The sequence below is a fragment of the Chelmon rostratus genome, chromosome 2 (assembly GCF_017976325.1).
Source record: "Chelmon rostratus isolate fCheRos1 chromosome 2, fCheRos1.pri, whole genome shotgun sequence".
Classification (NCBI taxonomy): domain Eukaryota; kingdom Metazoa; phylum Chordata; class Actinopteri; order Chaetodontiformes; family Chaetodontidae; genus Chelmon; species Chelmon rostratus.
The window spans coordinates 7,763,682-7,787,945 of NC_055659.1; the positions used below are offsets into that span (position 1 = coordinate 7,763,682).

The 24,264-nt window shown below is 45.0% G+C and overlaps 1 protein-coding gene across 1 annotated transcript in view; it reads right to left on the reverse strand.

Annotated features, from left to right (window-relative positions):
- The window catches only part of LOC121616852 (membrane-associated guanylate kinase, WW and PDZ domain-containing protein 3), a 123,290-nt gene that overhangs the window by 29,442 nt on the left and 69,584 nt on the right, over window positions 1-24,264 (reverse strand). The window contains exons 2-3 of the mRNA XM_041951683.1: window positions 11,695-11,811; window positions 3,799-3,918 (exon numbers count right to left, since the gene is read on the reverse strand). Of these exons, the coding sequence (XP_041807617.1) occupies window positions 3,799-3,918; window positions 11,695-11,811 (237 nt within the window). The remainder of the gene's footprint in view (window positions 1-3,798; window positions 3,919-11,694; window positions 11,812-24,264) is intronic.

Sequence of the window (24,264 nt, forward strand, 5' to 3'; positions counted from 1 at the left end):
CATTTGTCAAAGATGGCTTCATTAACAGGGGTGGCACAACGATAGCAAGGAAAGATTGGGTCTGCTGGCTAATCCCCGCCTGTCTCCTGCCACACGCTGACATTCATCAGCCAGACGCTACCCCTGTGATTAATTACTTACAAACATGTCTCTTGGCCCCTGATAAATGTGTGTCGCAGATATAGAGGTGTGTGAAAGCGGCGCGTCAGTGAAGATTTGTGGCACCATTTGCTATTATAAATGAAGGGAAGCCTCATAAGCTGATGAGCAGAGGAGCTTGTCCGACGCTACTTGTGATCCTCGTGTCATGGGGTTGATGAGCCAGGAAGAATGAGCCTCCTCTCTCAAAGTGCGTCCAAGCAATTTCATGGCTAGCGGTAATGAAAAGACTCCTGTTGTCAAGGGCACTATGCATAAGCTACACAAGGTCAGGAGCATACTTTCATCTTGCCAAGATCCCGTACTGACAGTGTGACACAGTCACACAACCGCCCGCCCACCACACATTGCTACTAATTCATGAATTCTGCACTCACATTCACATCCAATTTAATCTCCAGGTCTGTTTTCCTTCCTCGTTAAAATCCGACTCATTATCACAATAGGGATCCCAAAACAACAGATTTAAAGTGGATCTCGATTTGGCTGAGTCGTGCTGTCCCCGGTTGCAGATTAAAGATGTCATTTGTCAGAAAAAAAAACCCTCCTCTCTACGTACAGAATTTTATTTTCCTGGCAGCTGTCCCTCCAGGGTTGCACTTTACTGCACTGGACTATTCAGTTCTTGTTTGGCTGCTCTGTTCTGCTCTCAGAGAGTGACCCAACCTGAACCTCAGAGGCGCCGAGACTGAGCGGGGACCAAAAGCCCAGGAAGACTCGCCCTCAGCGCCTGCCGCAGATGGCTGATGTGTCTGCTTGGCAGGCAACCTGGGACCCTCCGGAGAAACACGGAGCAGCCAGCATGTACTCTACCAATCATACAGAGCCCACACAAACAGCCTCACCCTGGCGAGTGTGCATGTGTGTTGAGTCCTGACCTCCAATCAGCCTTTTCTTCAGAGGAGGAGGGGGATAAACACACTCGTGGACGGCAGGAAGATTGATAAAAGAGTTGAGGAGAGGGCGTTTAAGTTGAAATTATGTGCACAAAGCATTAAATAACTCCCACATATTTTCTAGGTAGAGAAAAAACATTATACATGACCCATTAACATAATGAGTATTCAGGCAAGTCATTTGGGACTATTAGTGAGACCATTATGATTAGCTAAGAATCCCATTAGCTCAGTACCTTGAGCACAACTCACTGACTGTACACGCATGAACTGAAGGTAACTCATGGGCTCTTCACAGAAGGACTATAACCCACATGACCTATACAAGAGGATGCCTGTCCTTGTTTATTTTCCTGTTTTTAAAGAAAAAAAAAAGACTGCACTTCAAGCACAACCAAGTGGAGTAAATCCCAGTCCTCAATCCAATTACTCCCAGCTCCTCTTTGACTTCACTGTGCTGCTGAGAGATCAACACTCTCTGCCACGGCAGCCATGCAGCACTTGTGCTGACTGGGTTTTAGGGGAAGGGGAGGGGTGGGGGCAGCTGCTATCACAGTGTTCAGTTCTCTCTCTCAGGGAAAGCGTACTGAAACGTCCAACTTTTGAGAAGCTAATCCACGCATCTGCGCGCAGCCAAGGCGGCCCTGCTTCCACTGCAAAGGGGGTTTCCAGGGGGAGCCGAAGAGCTCAGCGCGCCTCTATATCCACTCTCTCACTCCATTATATGCTCTTCCTCAGTACGCTCTCCATTTCTCCCTCCCTGCCCACGGTCAACCTCTCGATAAAAGGTGTAAATCCCACCTGGCTTTGGCTCAAAGACGAAGGACAGCTCGTGGGCGACTTGGCAGCTCCTGAAACCTGATCTTGGAGTTCTTAGATGATCTATCCCGACACAAGGAGGGACGGGATTTGTTCAGTGTGCACTGCTAAGCAGGAGTGTGTTCATACAGTAGGTGTGTGTATCGACGTCTGTGTGTGTGTCTAATATCATTGCTGCCAACTTTATATGAGGATGAGGGGTGAGGGAGGGGTACTGACAACTTATCACAGGAATCAGAGACTGTTGGAAGAACCTCCTTCAACAGGCAGCCAGCACAGGTTAAAACACACTTCACCGTCCATACATGCACAAACACATACACGCAGAAACACACTTTTCTCGGCCATTGGGACATTTCTCTCTGGATTAGGGTTTGACTCCATCTTGAAATTATATGGAAGCAAAAGACGCAGCTGAGTGTGAATGGGAGGACGGTGCAGGGCCAGAGGTTGGCCCCAAAGCGTTTACAAAAATCCTCTCCCATTCCACAGCAGCCTGGATTTGCAGTAAGAAAGAATGAGCTTAAAGAGAACGGGAAGATTATCATGTTATTGCCATAATCATTGCGCAACATGAGAGAAATCCTCCATTCCAATCCCCTCACAACACAAATGCACTGCGACCGTCTGACTTTCCAGGACCTCTCAATGCAGGGCGAGTGCTTACGCTCCATTGTAGAATAAGGTGTTAGAAATGGTAAATACTTCCGCTGAAATATCTCTTGCTGTGTAAACACCTTACTGGAAAGAACATGTGCTTGCTATTGCAAAATATCAGTCGCCACTGACATGTCTACTGTAGCCAGGTGCTGCCAAATGAACATTCACAAAAGCGTCATTTTGTGAGAGCGAGGAGAGGAGAGGAGCGGAGAGGAGAGGAGAGGGGGAGGTCGGGCTCTTTAAATAGCTCTAAAAGTTCAAATTTTGGATGCTTGTGATGAGCCAAAGCTTGCCGGTTGTGTCTGCGAGAGGAGAGAGGGAGGGGGAGAGGAGGAGGCTGGTTTATCCCATGAATAAAGCATGACTTGAGAGTGAGAACACAAGTGATGTGTGACTGTGCAGCCAGCCGGTGGGATCAGCAGGTTGACTGGTTTACATAAGGTCACCATCAGGTGCTACGGCTGCTTGCAAGCTCACGCTCTGTTATGCGAATATCTACTGTACATTAGCAAGAATGGATAAAGATACGGTGGAGGGATTTCAGAGAGGAGAAACAGGTGCTTCATTTAGAACATTTTTAAATGCTGACTCTATAATGACTGGATTTTTTGGGGGGGAATTTCATGCTACTTGAAAGGCAACAAGTAGGGCCTGTTCTTTCCTTTTTTGTTGCATGCATGAAGATGTAGTTAGCAGCTCTTTTACATTTGCAAATCAAAATATGACCACGATGGTGGCTACAGCCTCGTTATTCACTGTTTAGCTCACTAACTGTTTGAATGCCTGCAATAAAAAGAGACATGTGCACCTGCAGACCACATCTGTCATTATCTGCTGGTTATTTCTGGTTCTGAAAAGCTTGCTGGTATTTGCTCTTTGATAAACTTACGGTTTATTTTAATCCCTGCTGACAACAGAGGTTCCGCCCTTGTCCTGATTTCTACAGCATTTCCATTTCCATTGAAGCACTGCATATTTCCCTCAGCGGCTGAGTCCACACACAGCGTGGAGAAACTGAACAGTTCATCTACACGGCTGCAGGTATCGCTGCTAATCTGGCTGTCACCTCCAACAAGTCTTTAATCATGTTTCACTGATCAATACATTTCATCCCACTTGTCACATTTCACTAAGGCAGGCTGTAAGTCATAATGACTGTGAATATCGAGCTAACACTCACTCCATTATAGCCAGCTGTCAGCGTGAATAGCGTACCAAAACGCATGCAGGTTTCTCATATCAGTCACACTGTGGTGAGACCTACCATCATAGGTCCCACTCTCCAGGAGAAGTCCACTCTCCTCCAGGATCCGGAAGTCTCCGACACTGATGAAGTTGTAGTCCACTCCCGGCACCTCCCCGTCTCGAGGAAGCCGTGTGGTGCCTGGAAGAAAACAAAAAGAGAAATTCATAAACAAAACCTGCTTTAGATAAGAGACGCAAGTGTGGACAAGTGTAGATATGACAGAACTGCAGAAAATGTCGCCGTTGGGTGGCGTTAACGTTTGAGAATCTAAGAAACAGGCTGTCTTTCAGATAATGACGTTACGTCATGCAACATGTTTGAAAGGACAAGTTCTGAACTGAAACACTTTCAAGGTTTTGGCACAACAAAAGCAAAACCGCTCAACTTGAGTTGTTTATCAAACACATTCTTCCTCCCTTCCAGTGCAGCAACGAGATGTGTGATCAGCTTGTCAATGAAAGGATTTATTTCAACGCATGTGTGCATATTTGACCACCACCTCTAACTGATACAGAGGATTCAGTTTGGAAGTGTTGTCGTGATGCACCTCTGCACAAGACTGCAGCATTTTTCAAGGGTGGCGATCTCATTTTGGAACGAAAGCCCAAAAAGACCTTGGTGGCATCCTGTGAAAGATGGATAATTGATGAAGGACTGTGGAGCACTGAGGGGTGTAATTCATTTAATCCTCTATGAGCAACTACAGCTTCTGCTAACAGGTTATTATTGGGAGGTCCCTGATGTACTGGCTACAGCTGAAATGAAGCAAACAGCTGAGTAAATCAGGGATTTGAAATATGATGGAAGCAATGGCTTGTGTAACCTCCTGGTGGGGTTTAGGTCCACTCAGTCCCACAGTGTGCTGCATCAATGCAAATGACAGGAGGCCATTCGGAGTGCAGATTCTGCTCCTGTGGTGAAGCCACAGTCCATTTCAATGCTGATGGGAAGCTTTTTTCCTTTCACGGCGAATATCCACAAGGCACAAATGGACACCACATGATTACATTAGCATGAGGATTATGTAAACCATATTCCATGAATAAATAAATACGACTGCGCCACTATTGCACTCAAGGCTAATTAGGTGGCGTGTCACCAAACTTGTAAACTCCATAGAAATAACCCCAGCTGAATGGGAGGCAGTGCAGCATTATTTATTGCATTGGAGGCTGAACAAAGTGCACAGCATGAACCAATCATCACTGCTACATTCCATGGCAATCTCTGTCACCTAAATTTACTGTCACCCACGGTTAGGGTGCTGATTCATCCTTTAGATCAGAATCCATTTCAGGGTCGCGGAGACAATGGGGTGAGGGTAAGAGGGAGTCTGAGAAACACCCGGGTAGACCACCAGCCTATAGCGGGGGCTGCCACGGTCATTTACATTCATAAAAACAGCCGATTTAAAATTTCAAATCAACCTGACTCCGGCGTCGGAGGAAATGAGAGCACACTGCAGCAGCACGGAGAGGAGCTGACATTATCAACTGAAGCCAGGAATGTCTTGTTACGAGATGAGTCAGAAGCAGACTCTGTAATAGGATCAGAGTTTAATGACTGATCAGTCTTTCACACATTAAAACAATGGAACAACAGCATCAGTGTTTCTTATTAATTACGCGTTAAGATCGCTTGCTGATCTGTTCGATAACCGGATACATACTGTGTTGGACTGAAACAACGTTAAGTAGCGCATTACTCTACAGCTACGATGGGCTCTCATTGAAATACGTTGTTGCATCTTCTTAGTAGAATTCTTGACACTTGTAGAGTCTCTGTGCCAATTAGCAGTGAAGCCGCCGTGCAGACTGCGGTGGCCCAATGGCCTATTAAATAGCTTTATGTTGCCATTCCCTTTTGTTTTTCCACTCTTATATTTTCTCGCTTAATTGGGCTGTGACAGCTTCCCTGCACCCGAGCAGAGGAGTAAAAGCACAGTTTGAAAAAGGAAAAAAAACAAAACAAAACATCAGAGCAGCTTCCTTCCGCAGCGCGCCTTGTACCGCAGTTTATGTTACCAAAAGCAGTTGACATTGCATCGCGTGTGAGAATGCCAGACTCTGATGCTTCTCATTACTAACTTGCCTGCTCGCCGTCGCTGGCTTTGGTCACTCAGAAATGTCCCCTGCAGACCAATTACTTGAGCCACAGTTATGTATCTCCCCGGGCCATCATCCCGGATGTCACACTGATACATACCACAAGCCTCCTATTGTGGATCGGTCACCTACAATATAATGAGGGCTTGCTGAGCTTTGAGGGCACATTCGAGTAAAAGCAGCGGATCTTTCAGAGCCGGACTTTGTAACGTCACGCCGTACTTTCCATTTCAATGCAAGCGCTGACACTCAAAAAACCTGTTGGAGGCAGGTCTTTCAAACAAAGTGTACATTGATGTCAGCGTATGTGGGAAAAGGTGCGGCCGATACGCTGGAGTTAATTAAGCCAGACAGCAACAGAGGAATGTGGATGTGGAGCAGCTTCATCAAAGAAAAAAGGCTTTGTGCCAGAATACAAAGTTAAACACAGCGTTGGTGAATACGACAGGGGATGTATTTGGGTTGTGCAGTCCTGGGAAAGGAGGACATGTAACAGCATTAGGAATATCTCAACATTTTGGAAAATAATAGCTTTTTTGCTGAGAGATGGATCAGGGGATAGCCCTCTCAAGTCTCAACAGCAAATATGTAGCTACAGTTAGCAACCTGTTAGCTTATCTTAGCATGTGGACAAGAAACAAGACAAAATCTGCCTACCAGCACCTTTAAAGCTCACTGATTAACACATTATGCTGTATCTTTCTTTAATCCATGCAAAAAAAAAAGTATAAAAAAGGAAATTCAGAGTTTCTGCAGGTTGCCTGGCAACCTCACAATGACGTCAAGACTTCAGTAAGCCACTAAGTGCTCTGCAAGGAAGGAGACTGTTACAAAACCCCTCATATAAACCAAAACTTGACATTATTTTACGTTTCAGTTTTAGTACAGATAAGCAAACAAGATATGTGCTAATTAGTCGGCTTTAGAGGTGCATGTTTCTGTTTCCTCCTTTTTCCAGTCTTTATGCTAAGCTAAGCTAACCCGCTGCTGGCTGTAGCTTTGTATTTACTGGACAGACAAGAGTCTGTACGTCTTGTCTTGGGAAAAAAAATGTCAGACTGTTCCTTTATTTTTTGGGCCATGCACAGCATTTGAAGCCACTGTGTTCACATGTGTCTGTCTCTCCCGGACCGAAAACAAATTGTCACTTTAGTCTTGCAAGGTCTCACCCGTGTGCACTGCTGAGACCTATTTTTCAAACCAACTGGACTGAGAGGACGTCACAATGGGAATATCAGAGGTAGTCAGTCTAGAATGGCAGGCCATACATTTAACATGGTGATATTGCGCATGTTTGGTTTTTTTTGTTGGTACAAGAAGAAAAGAGATGGCTTTGCGGTTGAAATGGTGAGAAAGAAAGAGGGGACAAGAGAGGAAAGAGGATCATTACAAAGCCAAAGCCTTTTGGTCCTTTTGTAGAGTGTTCGCTTTGAAGACACTGCGGCAAGCTCTGTCATATACGTAGCTTACTCTACTGTTGTCATGCCGGGAAAAGCATAGCTATTAACATTTAACAAAAAATACAAAACAACTTATGCATCAACATTCTACCATTATTCTTTTATCCTGAAATATAATAATAACTGAGGAGCAGAGGGAGCAGAGGGAGAAGAAGGAACCTGCAGCTGAAATGAAGAGGCAGAAAGATCACAGCTGTATGTGTACCAGCTCATCCCTGCATTTCTGGGCACGTGCACCTACACTGTACATCAGTGCAGTGTGTGTGTGTGTGTGTGTGTGTGTGTGTGTGTGTGTGTGTGCAGGAGTGACGCTGACAGTTTGTGTGAGATCAAACTCTTTCTGCCCATCTCTGATCTCAGCAGGGTGTCCCAAGGACTGCTTGTGACCCGGAGCTCTTAGAGAAATCCTCCTCCTTTTGTCCTCTCCGGAGCTCTTGAGAGCCTCCACCAGCGTTTTCGTAAAAGTCCAAATGAGATGAAGGCCAGCCCGAGACCCAGTGAAGGAGACTCTGGGATTTACCACACACAGACAGTAAAGACCTTGCTCTCTTTGCCTCCCTGCTCCTCACTTTCTCTCCTATCCCTCCATGGCAGACCAACCTCACTGCCCGTCTTTCTTTCGTTTTAATTTGAACATTCCTGTTTCAGGTTTCGTAACTGGCCTAAAAGTAGATATTAATACCTTCATTCTGGCCGCAGAGTGCTGTGGCTCAGCACTCTGACCCTGTGGTGTTGATCAGATCAGCTGCACTTGTATGTGAGTACAGCAGTGTGGCTGGTGGTTAAGTAAAGTGGACCTTTGGCGCAGTGACACAAACGGCCTCTGCTAATCCTCTTGCCGTCTGTGTGATTGTCACACACATTTTATTCTATAAATCCACCCTCAGATATGCTTATTTATAAGCAATACATGACGTTCAACACATTCGAGAAATGGCTATGTATTGTAATTTGTAATTTTGCGGCGTGCCACCGCTCCCTCTGCTGCCATGTGTACTTCTACCTCAAGTATTGATTTCCCACAATGAGAAAATAACTTCTCAAGTTTCTTCGCCAAAAAAGATGAGGAGTCGAGCATGTACGGCACGTTCGGAGGGTGAAGCTGCGAGAGCAAAACAACAGCGGTAAGAGCAGGAGACAGAGGGAGTTTTGGGAGTTGAGAAAAAGCAACAGACAAGCCCATTACTCAACAAGCAGCTTGTCTTGTGTCTGCATTGTGCTGTGGTCCACTGTGGTTAATGTCAGTTTGGCCAGTTGTCTGCAGGAGGAAGTGTAATACAAAAAACACCTTTAAATGCATGTAGATGTTACATTTTTATTACAAAAGCAGAACTGATGCCCACATGCAGCTGATGTTTGGATTTCAAACTTAGCATGTTTGAAGTATTCAACATATTTAGGAGAAAATATAGACACGCTGCATGTTAATGTGATTTGTTAGGGTTCAGCTCAGAGTTCAGACCAACAACTGCTCTGGATCAGTTAAGATCGACACAGCAGATATATAGGCACCTGCTAAATGGTTTAATGCATAAGAACTTGGCACCTGTCGAAGGCCACTTCAAACAAGATACTAAATAATTAACGACTGCTGCTCACTATACTCTTTACGATCTTGGGCTAAAGCTACTCGCTGCCATTAGCTAGTTAGCTCAGTTAGCCGTGCAACCAGTAGCCTTATTAGCTCAGTCTGTCCCGACTGAGAGCTCAGAGCTCCGGGGCCTTGTTGGTGTTTACACTGCAGGCAAAGAAACCGGCTCAACAGCCTCCCGGCGAACACAACCGGATCAGCACCGAACACTAAGAGCCTCAGAGGCCGGCAGAGGCCGGTTTGACGACAGGGCCTCCGTCCGGGACTCCGATTCCAGGGACGATGAAGACATGACAGGCTGAACTATTGATCAAGAGAGCAGTAAGAGAAAGGTCGCTCATCAGCAGCCTCTAAAGCCGGAACATTTTCCCATTTAACTCGGAAAACCAAACTAATGTCTATTCATAAAAGCACATTTCAAATTTTTCCCATTTTTAGAATTGACGTGGAAACAAAATCAACTCATAAATATGAAGAAATCTGCAAACAGAAAGGAAAACGTGGCTAAACCAAGTAAAGAAAAAGGCAGGCGAGGGTAATTGAAACAGAGGAAGAGTGAAAGTGAAACAGAGAGGGTGAAGGATGGGAGACTGAAAGCCAGCGAGTGAATGATGGAGGTGCCGTCACTGTGCGAGTCCTGGCCTCTTGCTCATTAAGACAGTAATTCAAGCTGGGGATTAGAGAGTCAGACTCATGCAGCGAGCCTACTGGCTGCTGATGATGAATGGTGGTTACGGGCCGTAAAACCTCAACGACCGCCGCTATTGTACATGAAGAAAAAACAGAAAGCCATGTTCCCAGCGGTAGTGAAGATCGGGGTGTGTGTACAGGTGAACGGAAAGCAGCGTGGAGGAGAGAGAGTGGCTGAGAATGACAGGTTGCAGTGTCCTTGGAAGAGAAATTACTGATGCATGGGTTTTGTAAAACGCTATAATCATCCTCCGTCCATCTACTGTAGCTGACCTGAGATAGGCGGCGTGAACTCAACTACCCAGGAAATAGCAACGCTCAGAAGTGCCGGGTATATGAAGGGAAGAGAGAGCGAATAACCGCCTAGTGACACTGAAAGAGACAAAGGGGGGAAGAAGAAGGAGAAGGAAAATAAGTGGTGGGGCAGGGGGCTGTGAGAAAGTTCCTCCACCTCCAAGATGAAAACAAACAAACAAACAAACAAATTAAATATACATGAAAGGTAAGCAGCTTACTTCCTGAAAAATGTCACACTTGTGCATTCAAGTCTCCTCTGAACAAGCAACTTCCAGCCCTCGGGGGGTAGAGAGCAGAGATGCTGCTTGTTTGTGACAGTGCTGTGCCTAAGAGTCTGTCATCGCCTCAGGAGGAGTCGCTCTGCATGTGACTAAAACCTTGACTACACTCAATTACGGCGCTCCTCCGAGCGGAGTCACTCGTCAACGGGACGTGGTAAATATTTAGGCCAAAATATCTGCGCGAACATCGTCGCAGTTTCAGAATTACAGACACGGCGCCAGTCACGTCTCCTGTTGATGCAATTTCACGTCCACGCGTCACCTGGTGCTTCCCAAACGCAGCGCAGTGGCTCTTTAAAACATCAAGTGGCATCACTTTAGGAGGGAATTCAGCTGGTTGTTCAGCCCCCTATAATAAATTACCTTTTTAATTTGATAATCATCTTTTTGTGTGTGAATTACAGCAGGAGCACAGAGATGCTATTTACTCGAAAGACATCTGCACTTCTAAATTTGGACGCATTTGCACCATTGTGGCGAATAACCTGCATTTCTGCAACCCACACAAACATCAATCAGGATATTAATTTGCACCTTTAATGTACTAACAGCCTTATCACTCTAATTCTGGTAATTTTTATGCTTTCACTTAAAAGATTACAATATCCAAGCCTATAAAACCCTTTGAGCAACCCAAAAAGAAAAAAATTAAAGGAAATAAAGTGGCGTCAGACAAAAAATGCTTCTTTTTTGCTCTTGGAATGTGACATTTTACAGCTACAAGGTTTATGTCTGCATGGTGACATCAGTAACATTTCCACTCTTTGCAGTGATAAAGGGCGCTATTTCATTCAGATTATTAGATCAACAGCTGTTTTGCAATGATAAAAAGGGGGCAATCAATGGGCGTTTCCATTAAATATGAATTACAGTTGCTCTGAAAATGTACACAGCTGCTGTTCTTTGCGGCGGTTCTTGGCAGTGCACGGTACCAACCTTTTTATTTACCACTTCATTACTGATTTCAGCAAAGAATAATAGTTGGTGTCGGCCCCGCTGAGCAGAACGTCAGCGAGGGAAGGCAGAGCAGCAGTGGGACAACGAAAGGTTATTTATGGAAAGAATATGACTTTGATCACTGCGATGATAGCATACAGAAGTAAATAAGTTACATGGGGGTTAGAGAGATGTCCTTGGTCGGGTTGCTATGGTGACACTGAAGTGTGCGTGTTTTGTAAAATGTGCGACAGAGGGCTGTGAGAGGGTGACAATGTGCGAGTGCAGTAAGTGTGTGTGTGTGTGTGTGTGTGTGTGTGTGTGTGTGTGTGGTATAAGGGAGGGAACACATTAATCTGTTTCCAGTGGTTTGGATTTCCAGCTGTGTGACGCACACAGAACATCCTCATTGTTCCCATAAGGTGCTTCAGATAAAAGCATATATGTACTGAAAGTAGGCCATGCTGTGCATTCCTGGTTGTCTTTGTGCTTGCAGGTGCTTGTCAGCGCAGTGAATGAGAGTTAACATATGCAGTCCTGTGCGATGCACTCACAGGGGATGGTGCGCAGGTAGAGGTTGTCCCGTATGATCTGTTGGAGCTTGTGGTCCAGCGAGCCCTTCTGAAACTGCAGACTGAGGTAGTGACGCAGGTCCGTGTTCAATACTTTACCTGCAACAACAGAAGCAGAGGCATGAAGGGTCAATAAAAGCATAGTGGTGGTCTCTGTGAAGGGTTTAGGTCTAAAAGGACATCTATCCAAGTGACATGCACCCTCCCAAAGTAATCAATACCACAGCATAGATTAAACTACTGTTGTACGTAGCCCTTGATAGCACAGATGTGTCACTTCATGCAGTTTCACAGATATTGAGTGCTTAATAGCATATATTATATATGTATAATTATTTATATATAAAATAATTATATTCAGCTACATTCAGTTCAATACAAAGTTAGCCTTTCCAAGGGGGCATGTTAAAGGCTGTGCAAACAAAAGTAGAGAATAAAAGCCACATATTAAGTACAAATGGGTAAACTACAGGTGCATTACAAGAAAAAGGGTTTTATTCTTTTAAAGTTCAGAGTTCAGCAGTCAGTTTTAGTATGCCACAGTTATCCAGTGTTAAAATCCATCACCATGCTGACCTAAAAATGTCTGTGAGACCCCCTCACAGCCTTTCTGATGAACTCAAAGTGGTCAGAATATATATTTTTAGATTTCATATATTTCAGACAAGGTTTTCCACAGCATTACACATCAGTATACTGTGTATATGTACAGTGTGTATGACCACCTGTTATTTCCAGCTAAGTCCTTAAATCCTTGTTGATTTACTTTTTAATCACTGAGGGTCAAGTCTGATCTCTTCTGTTAAATCCACTTCAATCATTAAAGGTAAATGGAGATTTAGGGTAGGAGAGAGGTTACAGAGGGATATTTGGCCTAGAAATACTTCAAATGTGGGGTTGAAAAAAGAGCATGACGCTGTATTGGACTGCTTTTCTGATTATTTTGCATTCTGAGTGAAGACAGCTTGTCAAAAATTAAGGAACAAACTGGACTGAATTCATCGTCATCACCGCCTCAGTTCATCTGAAGCAACAAATCTGAAATCCAAACTGCTAAGTGACAGCTGATGGATGCCATGCTCACGCTCCACTGCTGCTACAGTTTCAACAAGCCTCAAAAACTTTTCACCAAAGATGCGCAATGCCACAACCCTCAAAAGTGAGGCGCCGGAGATTTTCATGAGAAAATCTGAAAAGATTTCGCCTTTGCTCTCAACTCCCAGAAGCCTTTGTAAAAACAAAGGAAGTTCATGCAAAGTTTGAGGCAGAGGAAGACTTCAGACTCGTCATACACAAGCAGGGAAAAAAAGTTTTTCTCTGAAAGAACATGATGAGGAGTTTGGAAAACAGGAAGAGATCTTCGGTGTCTGCCTGCCCTCAGCTCCAGCGTGAGCCTCATCTCTTGACAGAAAGGGGAGAGTCGGCTTTGAAACAGTCTGACAACAGAGAAGTAATCACTTTTTTCCCCATTTCTCCCCCCTATTCTCTCTCCGTCTCTCTTCCCCTCTCTGTTCATACACAGACCAAACTCTGCTCAGCATGAATCGTCTCTGCATTGCTATGAATACCAATCAGCAGGACTAAAGATGAGATCTTGCTACTGTAGAAGTACTGTATGTGCTAATAGAGAGGGGAGATGTACTCCACTACAGAGGCGCGATAGAATAATGATGAGCTGTGGGAATATTCCAGCGAGCTTTCTCAACCCTCAAATCCTCTCTTCCTGCTCCGCTCATGACAGAAACCAACACGGGCCATTATTGTGACGCTGCAGCAATCCGACTATTTTGCGCTCTAAACTTGCTCTCGCTTCAGGTTTTGGAGGCTGTTGTTGACTCACATCAAAATGCCCCTCATGTCCACAGTCCTCGCTGCCATCTGACACTGTTTTAGGAGCCGTCATCCCGGCGGGCCTGGCTTTTCAGAATAAAGGTTGCATGTTCTCCGTCTGCCTCTCCAAAGAGGGCTGCATCACAGCTGGTCTAACAGACAAACAGACTGAGGCTGGGGAACCAAGGCCCAATCTGGCAACTCTATCTCAAAACTGTCCCAGAATATCCCTTTTTGTTCAAATTCAGCTTGCGCACGAGGGATTTAATAGGGAAAAAAGGTCGTCCCGACAAACTACATGTGCCCCATATGCTTTATGGAGGCTTGTGACGCAGCATCCAAAGGAGGATTCAACACAGTTTGAAATCAGTCAATCAATAAAATCCTCATGCCAACTTCTTGGCAATTACATTAAACAATAAAAAAGAGACATCTAACATTGTGTGGTTGTGTCTTGCAGCATGTAAGCATATAGCACATAGCATATAGTCAATATGTCAAAAATAAAAGCACCAAAGCTAAGCGTACAGTAGCTAAGACCCTTCAAATACACTTTCTGGTTCACTTTTCGTATTGATGCAGATGCTTCAGGCTCAGATTCGAGGTAGACGACTCACAAAGTATCAAATCCGGAGCTGTGTGACGGGAGGGAAGACGCGACTAGTCAGAAATTTAGCACCTGCCACGCCACTGGAGCTGAAATCGGATGGTTGCTCTTTGATCTTGGATCTTTTCTCCCAGATGAGCCGTCTTTTTGTTTTTTCCCCCCAAAGTTCTAGAAATGTCTTTTTTTTAAGCTGTTTTCCTTGTTTTCTTAAAGAGCTCGGGCTGGGTCAGAATCACTGATGCTGAGGGCCTTTAAAGCCCATTGAGACGTTGCATCCGAGGGCTTTGGGGTTCACAAATAAACTTGATCTGACGAGTTTTTCATCCTCTCCTGTTCTCATAATCTCCCTGAGCACGAGCGGTTCACATCAGATACCGCTCTACATATTGAACCCGTAATTGTGGACAAAAACTTTACATTCGCAGTGATGAAACTCGCTCTTTTGATGATGAAAGAATGATAACATCTTCTTGCAGGAGTTGAGTGCTCTCTGTAGCTCACACACACACACACACACACACACACACAACGTGCCTCAACAATCAGTGGGCAGCAGGCCTCGGCAGTGGATGTTTGTTGGTGTACAGTCGAGCCACCAGGTGTGGACAGTGTGTCCCACTGTGAGACAGTATGGCAAGCATGCTCAGTCACACTTCACTGGATAAATAAAAGAAAAAAATGCATGCACACACACACACACACACACACAAAGAGCCACATACTGCTCTGATCTGTTCATTGCGGTACATGAGTGCTACAGTGTGGTCTTTGTGGCTTCCTGGGTCCTGTCAGAGGCTGTTAGTGAGGCTGTCACATCAGAGCTCCTCATTCCTCCTTCCCACAGATAACGCCGCTGTTGTAGCAGGCCTCATTTTTCTGTGATGAGGACTCAATGGGCTCTATTGTGCCCAATCAGCCATCCACTCACTTGTAGGTTATTTCTCTACAGCCAGCCGGGGAGACGAGCACACCGTAACCGTCAAAAATCACAACGGCGGAAATTTGGTCTCATTTCTGTCACATTTCTTTACAAAATTCTCTAAGTTTCTCAACTTTCACGATTTCTATTTCATTTTATTCATGTCATTCCCACCACGCTGCAGCCGGTGAGAAGGCAGGAAATTTCCCGTCATTTGTATCATGAGCTGTATCCTCAGGCTTCCTCAGAATTGGATGAGACTAATCAAACTGATTCCGTTAAATTAAGCTGTTGCTGCTCCTCCGGAGACCCCCCGCTCCCCTCTGCTATGCATGAGGCGATGGCAGAGGATGTGTCAGAGAAGAACAAGGTCACCCAGGGGAATCCATCGGCAGCGTGCTGCCATTTCACCTAGCATCAGCAGTGCTCCCGCTCTCAAAAACTGGAGGCTCGGCGAGAATATCTGCAGCGACGGAAGCTGTGGCTGGCACCCCAGCGAAGCAACAGACTGTTAGCGTCCTCACTTAGACCAACACCTCACTCAGAAGCCACAGAATTAGATTAACACTCCGAGCTCCAGACAGAACTCTCTCACACGAGCACATGTTGTGCATCTGAGACTCGTTCTGCTGCTTGTATGTCACTAAAAAATGCACTGATTCACTTTGCGAAACTGTTCATGTGAGATCATAAATTTGAAAACAGGTCATGTCACTTCTAAACTGAAGCACTGATATCACTGCTAGCAATAAGGAACGGGGGAAAAAAAATCTACTACCAGTTATGTTAATTTGTTGAGTGGTGCTCCAACTTTTCTTCAATGTGCCTCATCTACTTCTAAATCAGCTTTTTGCTAAAATTCCCAGAACTGATGGAGAAGATGTGCTGTTTTGAGTTTGTAATATCACTTTATCTTATAGCTGCAAATCAATTTGAATTGCATTCATCACAACTGCACTTTCTAACCAATTATCTAATTCTGATGCAATCACTGGATTGCAAGTTAGAGGTTTTCTGATGAGACAAGTAAAAATACATTTATGCCCCAGCGTGAGCCGCCGAGGAATACAAGTCTTAAAGGAGGAGGTCAACATTTCGTGAAACATGCTTTTTTGCTTTCTTGCTGAGAGTTAAATGAGAAGTTAGATACAGCCTCCAACTGTAAGGTTATGATGAAGCTACGGCAAGCAGCCACTTCTCTTATAGTAGCTTAGCAGAAAGACAGGAAACAGGTGGAGGCAGCGAGCCTGGGCCTGTCTGAAAGCATCTACCAGCACCTCTAAAGCCCACTTATTAACACATTATAGTGTTGTTTGTTAAATCTGTACAAATAAAGAAGCGTGTGGTTTAAAAAGAGGTCTTTATGCTAAGCTAAGCTAACCGTGTGCCGGCTGTAACTTCATATTCACTGTACATACATGAGAGTGGCATCAATCTTCTCACCTCACTCTCAGCAACCAAGCAAATGAGCATACTTTTGTTGAAGTAGACCTTGAAGCAGCACGGCCGCGTATGGAATTTTTCCTTCTTTCCTCTTTTGTGGATCTTTTTCTAAACACAGTGAAACGTGAGCAAACAAACGCCGGGTGTCTACTGCGACATTTCATCCTGAGGCATTCTCCCCGAGGCAGGTGGGACGTCTACTGGGAGGTCATTATCTCTCTTGTCTGACTGTCAGCTAATTAACAGTCCTCTGAATAGGGAATATGTCATCAGGTCTGTTCCCTCACACCTTTCTCAGTGCGCTGGGCCATCTCATCGAGGCACCGAAGGCAGGAATTCTACATATTTCACCCGAAGACGTTTGAAAAGTCACAGCGTGCACATGTGCTGTGTGCTTGGGCGTGTGTGTGCAAAAGACTGCAATCTCTGTTCCTCACATGTAACACGTTTATTTGACTGAACCCCCTGCTTTCTTTTTTTCTTCTTTAATAGACACTCATGGGACTTCCAGGCACTCGCTACATACGGCATGTTTTGATCCAAAGATCTTTACTGTGTAACAAGAGGATCATTTTGAACGGATCTGTCAGATTTCACTTTACAAAAGGATAAGTTGCTTTGTTATTTACTTTTAAGAGCAGCTGGTTGTATCACTTCTTAACCCTTAAACCTCTCTGACCTACAAGTGGGTCAGGCATTATGAGCTTAGAGTGCGCCGTGCAGCTGAACATCAACAAGTCCAGCAAAACTTGTCCTTCGTAATCGCCCACCAAAATGACCGATCTCAGGCTCAATAACAACCGTGAAGGGTTAGAGAAAGATCATGGTCTGGGTTAAGTAATTATGATTGTGGTTGTGGTTGAAAGAAACCGATGTTGACTGTAAATAGGAAACGAGAAGAGGGCAGCGGTCGCCGCTCTGGCTCCATAGCAACGTCACAGTACTTCCTCGTTTGCTTCCGATAGACAAGCGTCGTAACTCCTGCGGCCACTAGAGGGCTTTGTCATGTTTTCTGGGCTGATGTTGTCACATTTCTTGCAAGGATAGTCTGTGAATATGGTTCAAACCCACAGAACTTTATTTCAAAGTCCTAAAGTTTCCAAAGACACCAAGTGTGTCAGGCTGAATTGTGGGAAAATGTGAATAAAAAATGATGAAAACAGGGAGTCTTGAATACTGAAACTATACAAATTTGTCAACCGTAAGAGATATTTCCATTCTGTTTACAGAATGGTAGACTTCCCTTTAATAACTCTATGGGCTGAATGGTGGACAGAGTTGCAAATCAGTGAGCGGGATTGATTTATAGCAATACTGGATCTTTTATTGGATTGTTAAAAATACCCAGTTCTGTTTCCACACACACAGCTGGAAAATCTGAGCTAAATCATCTGATAACTATTGCAGAAACACTGATATGATGCATTTGAAACGAACAAATTATACATATCTGCTCTGCAGTAATGGACAATGCCAACATTTAATTCTGGCGGCTGGGCTGCACCACAACCCGGCTCAAGTCTCGACGAAAGAGGCGAGACCACACATGAAGCCTCAGTAAAAATAGGAATATTCTACATAACAGAAGAGAACTAAACACAAATTTAACATAATCAAACAGCGTGGAAGCCAGGGGAGAGGAAAAGAGCGGCTGAATGACTTATATAGCAGCCAGTCAGTGCAGGTGAGCTGAATATCCCTGATGATCCATCTCAACCCATCAGATATCTGCAGGGGGAGAGCAGGAAGTCCAAAGCTTTCTCACAATGTTGTGATGTTGAAGTTATAATTAGGTGATCGGCCAACCCTCGCTTGTATAACTAAGTGGAAGAGGCTGATATACTGTCATAAACAACAAATTAAAACAACAACACAAACAAAATAACTGAAAACCAATGCATTTTGTAAGTAATCATCATAAATATGTAACCCGAGCACTGCAAAGCATTACCCAGAGCAACAGGGCAGCCATCTTTGCAGTTTTTTTTTTTTTTTTTTTTGGGTGTTTGTTTTTTTGGCCTCTTTGTACGTTTCTGGTTTTCTGCTTCCTCCACATTCTGAGATTTTACCCCGAGGTGTTTCTTACACTCTGTGCTTTTGAATCCCTCTCTGTAATGCTCTGCTTCACCCCGCACTCACAGGCAGACAGATGCTACTGTAGCCCCCCCCCCCTCAGTCTTGTCCTCCCTCTACATCCATCATGTGGTTTGTGACAGGTCACCAACATCCTCCTCATCAGGCTCTCCTCTTCCCCTGTGGCACTCAGTCAAACGACGGCCCTCTAAGGCCCCAACACCTGCAAGACCTCTGCTTTGCTTCCTCTCATCACTCTCCCGGCCTGACAGCAGCGACCCCCCCCTCTCCCTCCACCACCCACCTCCATCCTGCTCTAAGCTTGCTGCTTCCTGTGGCCATTTTAGGGGACAAAATTGCCCAGGGGCACCTTTGAGTGGCAAGGTTACAGCAGGGCGTCCGCTCCATTTTTCAGACAGCTGTATGCGAGGCCGGGATCACGGGGCATCTCGCTGACTCTGCTGAGAGAGGCGAAGAGTGTGAGTGTTGTGCCATAAGCCTGGCTTATAATCTCACACCTCATGCAGTACCGTCAGATGAATTCTCTTCACTTATATAACTGGCACGGCAAGTGTTACTACGGCTGGAGGATCGTGCATTAGAGGAGCGGAGCGGCTCGCCTGATGGGCCGCTGCGTAGCCGTGTTTTCAGTCTGTCTGCTCGGCTGGCTGGCTACAGAGCTATGCAAAGTTAAACAGGCAGTGGTCTCACGCGCCCAAGCCTCCCTGTCTGCACACTCTGTCATTTCACCTCGTTTTAGTGGCCGCGGCCAGAGGTCTGGCGTAAGCAGCTTAAAAGGATGAGCTAAAAGAGAGAGGGAGGGAAAAACAACAAGACAAAATAAAAAATCCACAAAGGTGATGAGATTTGTGTTTTTGATGCTGGCGTGACTTCAGCAAATTAAAGTATTATGAGGTAATTATTTCTGAGGCCAGACAGCGTGCAGGCAGAGAGTGTGTGTACTGTTGCACCTTTAAATACAGTATTACTCCAGACTGTGTGTCCACAAACCTGCAACATCTTGGAGTGAAAATAATCTGGAATTAACAGCAGTGTGTGACTGGTTCTAGCAAAGTCAGATGTTTTAATTATGCAATAAGTGTTTATTCTCCTTTAAATCCCTTTCCACCAACACTGTAAGCCATATGTGCATACGTCAGAGCCACAGCCCCCGCCCGCTATAAAGACTACAAATATTCCTTCATATGATCATAGCATGACACATTTTCCAGCCCACTGATCTAACAAGTACACATGAAACATCTGCCTCCGCATTAAAGTTAACTAACCATATGTTCCCTTCTCCTGTCCGCTGTCCCCCCCCTCTCTCCATCCATCACCACTCAGGAGATGGAGGCATGACCTTCCTCCTGTAAGGTAAAGGCGAGATCAGCCCAACTCAGCAGAACTGCAGGGGCGGGGGTGGGCTGGGGTGTGCGAATTAACAGCAGCATCAACAGCAGGAGTGCCAGCACCGCTGCGATAATGCGAGGGGAGAGAAGAAGCCCCGGTCCCAGAGAGACGGTGAGACGGCGGGGAGGAGGGAAAGGAAGGAGGCAGAAGAGGTGGGGAGAGGAAGGAGGAGCGTTGCCCTGCAGGTGCTGACTCATGCTGTTGCTCTATTTTGCGCTGCCTTTTGCGTACCTCCACTTTCTTGTTCTCAAACCGTCAGACTCCACTTCTAGTTCTCTCTTTTTTTTGCTGTCTCATGCTCCTCCAGCCTGGCTCTTCTTCATTTCACGTCTCTTCCTCGGCTCTCTCTGTAATGAGCAGTCTACGGCCCATGCCTCTGTTCTATCATTAATGTGGTCTGTGCAGAGTGAGACAGCTGGAGAATGAACTCACAGCCACAGACGCACAAACACACGCACGCATTTTGCATCCCATGTGGGTCCCCACTTAGCATCTGGCTCAGACAACATGTCTGCAAAACCTCATAATAAGAGAGCATTTATCCATCCAACCGAAGTTTGCACCACACTGATAGTCAAATCTGAACTTTGCGCTCCCTCGCTGTGTGTGAAAGTGATAATTACAGATACCTCACACCCCCAACAAGTAAATCAGATGATTTTTTTTTATCAGCTGGTGACAATATTGGGGAAAACTAGCAACAAAGAAAGCAAAATAATATTTTCATACATTTCCCATTACTTTGTGCAAATTAACTACAGCCATGCCAGTGGCTCTTTGAGGCTGATGATTTAGCTCGACTTATGCTTTGAGCTAAATGCCATCATCGGCATGCTCGCAATCAAAATGCTAACATGCTTGTATTTAGGTGTTCACCACGAGCCCAAGTATTTAAGCATGTGTAAATGATCCGCGGGTGGCGCTGGATGAAAAATCAAAAATCATCAGTGTAATCAGCTAACGGTTATTTCCTCCTGAGGGGGACACGATCGTCTGTGGCAAATTTAATTGGGACATTTCACTCAAAACCATGCAAACCTCATGGTGGCGCTAGAGGAAGGGTCACCAAAATCAGCGTCAGTCAGTAGGATTCATCCTCTGGGCAACATGAATGTCTGTGCAGAATTTCCTTGCAGTTTATCAAATAGTTGTTAAGATATTAAGACAGATATAAGTAGACCACAGATTTAAAAAACACAGATTTCACATGCATGAGGAGCAGACTCATACTTTAGATTTGACAGACATGTTTGATCAACATGCATCGCCAGTTTTTTTTTTTCTCCAGTCAAAAATCTGTTCATCTTGTACTTTACATGTTGTTTTGATTTCTGAATAATCTTGCTAAGCTGAATCTTGACAGCCTCTCTGGCATCAGCGCACTCTTGTTTATTTATTGTTCCCAAATGAATCAGATCCATTCAGCGTTTTATTCCAGTGCACACTGCTCCCTGCAGTTATGCACGCCCTCCCGGCTTTGTGCACACACGGTCTGGAACCACTACTAGCCCCCTCTCTCCACTCTTACCTGTCTTACATGCAAAACTAAATCTGGCACAAATGCATGCAAACACTTCCTGCTGGAGAGGAACGCATTTTCAAGTTATATCTAAAAAAAAAACAAGTGTGACTCAAGTGAGCTGTGTTGTTCGGGCGCTTGTGGGAGGGTCTGTCTAATCCCCAGCTTGTTGTCAAATCTTGTTTCCATAAAAGTGAAGTCATGTTTTTTGTGGAGCAAGAACTCGGCCAGACGTACTCAATTATTGAGAGCGGGAGAAAACAGTAAGACAGGGAACGTATTAGCCACTGAAATGAGGTAGAAGCCGACCAACATGCTCAGGCGGTCGAACACGAGACAAAACCCTGGTTCCTAATCTCCCACCACCACTTACATCTGCCTCAGACCTGATGGCAGAGTCTGTTTTTCTCTTTAAAATGTCACGCCAAGGCACTGTAAACACAAGTATCTCACAATGTACGCTGGGAAACACACTTGCCGGCACTCTAAGTGGGAAATGCAGCTACCTGAAAGAGGCTCTACAAAGGATTGCTTCAAAAACTGTTTACTGTGTAACAAATTCTGTGCATTATTTCAACTACAGAGCTCATCAGGCATTCCGTTTGATGTTTAATGAGTGTACAATGGGCAAAAAAGGCTGAGTCATCCTTAGCCGGCGACTGCTGCCGGGTGACGTATTCTGCGGTTTTGCCATTAATCCCACCAGCCGTCAGGGAATGATGAGACATATGGGCTATCGCAGTCATCTTCCTCAATGGCGGCAGATAGGAGCGAGACGACAAAGTGCTCGTTAATTCAGGCCGTCGCGGGGCAGAGGACGGGAATCAGGGAAATCTCTGGCTCACGGTTTTCTCTGTTTCTGTCTCTCTGTGAGGCGTTTAAGTGACTGACAGCTTGACAGAGGAGGATCATATTATTAATTCAACAACACGCGCACCCAGGCAAAGATAGGCTTGAAATAGAACTGTAATTGTTGCTGTGGTGATGAGATGTGCTAGCCTTGTTGTTTTCAGACAGCAGCCTCCTCGCCAGATTTTGCAGAGGAAGAAAGCGAAAGAGAGCAAGATGGGGTGTGTGTGCGTGTGTGTGTGTGTGTGTGTGTGTGTGTGCCAGAGCAGAGACAGTGAGAATTTGTGTGCCGCTCAGCACTCTCTAGTCCTCCATTATGTAGATTTTTACAGTATGCTATCATTAAAAGTAACTTCCCAAGGACTGGACTGAAGGACAAGTCAATCTGAATGTGTTTGTCATCATACAAAGACTCAACAAAAGGGGCAGCTCAGCGCCTAATTCTACTCTCCGGGCTAAGAATCCTCTTCCACTTTCTCTTTTATCATCTCGTGGAAGGCAAAGGCATTTCCGTGCCGCCTGAAATGCCAGTCCATCGCCTCCAATACCATGCATTTTATTGCTGAGTGAGCAAAGAGCACCCTGGGGGCAACGGGGCATCTTATGAAAGTGCATTGTGTTAAGAGAGCATCACACACACATACGTTTCGCCTCTTACACGCAGATACACACACTCCCACCCAACTACAGCGCCGTTGCCCAACAGTCCTCAGCAGTGATTATATCCATCAGTTCCGACACACGCTCAGGTATTTCTGACATAAAACATTTTTGAAGTATGTTAAATTTAAAGGAAAAGCCTGCTCTTCCATCTTTTCATCAAATCCATCACACTCAAATGTTCCACTGATAAAAAACACAAAAACAAAACAGCAGATGCTTCAAGTCTTTTTTTGCTTGCAGCCTCTTAAACAAACACTAATGTCAACTGTTTCTGAGATACCTAATTAAAGTAAAGCCCTAAACTGTAAAAATGCACAGTACAAAAAACAAATGTTAGAGAGAAGTCAGAAAAACAATTTTACTTTTCTTACTTCAAATCCTGCTAATCCTATGATACCTCACATTCACCTAATCCCAAACCTCAGGTCGAGAATTTATAGAGGACAAAAGCAGCTCTGCCACTGTGCAACGTATATGACAGCAAATGCACCACATAAGTGTCTTGCTAGAGCACTGACTGCAGGACTGTAGGGTGTAGGTGTGTCAAAATAAGATTTATGTTTAGATCATATACAGAAGCCAATAAAATCTGATTCTGACAGAACACAAAGTTGCACCCACGACAGTAGACGATGCTTAAAGGTGGAGTTATAAAAGGTGGATGCTTCACACGTGCCTTTGACCCAGGAGCACTGAAGAGTAATACAATCGCCACAGTTTCAAGGTGCTTCAAGGCTCCCAAGATTAGTTAGTGTCACCAGCTCTGAAATATGGTGAGACGCTCCCCTCCTGTTCCTGAGTTATGCTGCTGAACAACGTGTTTTTGCAGAATAATCTGATGTCACAGTGACACTTTTGGATAAAAAATGTCATTTATGTGAAATCACATAATCACATAAGCCAAAATCGTGACCTTTGACCACCAAAAACAGTTCATCCTGGAGTCCAAGTGAACTGTTGTAAAAGATGTGAAGAAATCATCATGTTCACAACAACGAGACAGACGGATAACCCGGAAACACGACGCCTCGGGCCACGGCTGCTGCCGCGGCGGAAGAAAAGTGGATCTTCTTGAACATCTGTACATATAATGTTCTGCAGATGTGTGCATTCAGCAAATGCAGCGTACAGTGCAGCTGAAGGAGCACTGAGGTGAGAAGTTCATGATGAGATATCCAGAGGATAATGATGGCAATTCCAATAACTCGCCTCGCTCACTGCACACCCACTCGCTCA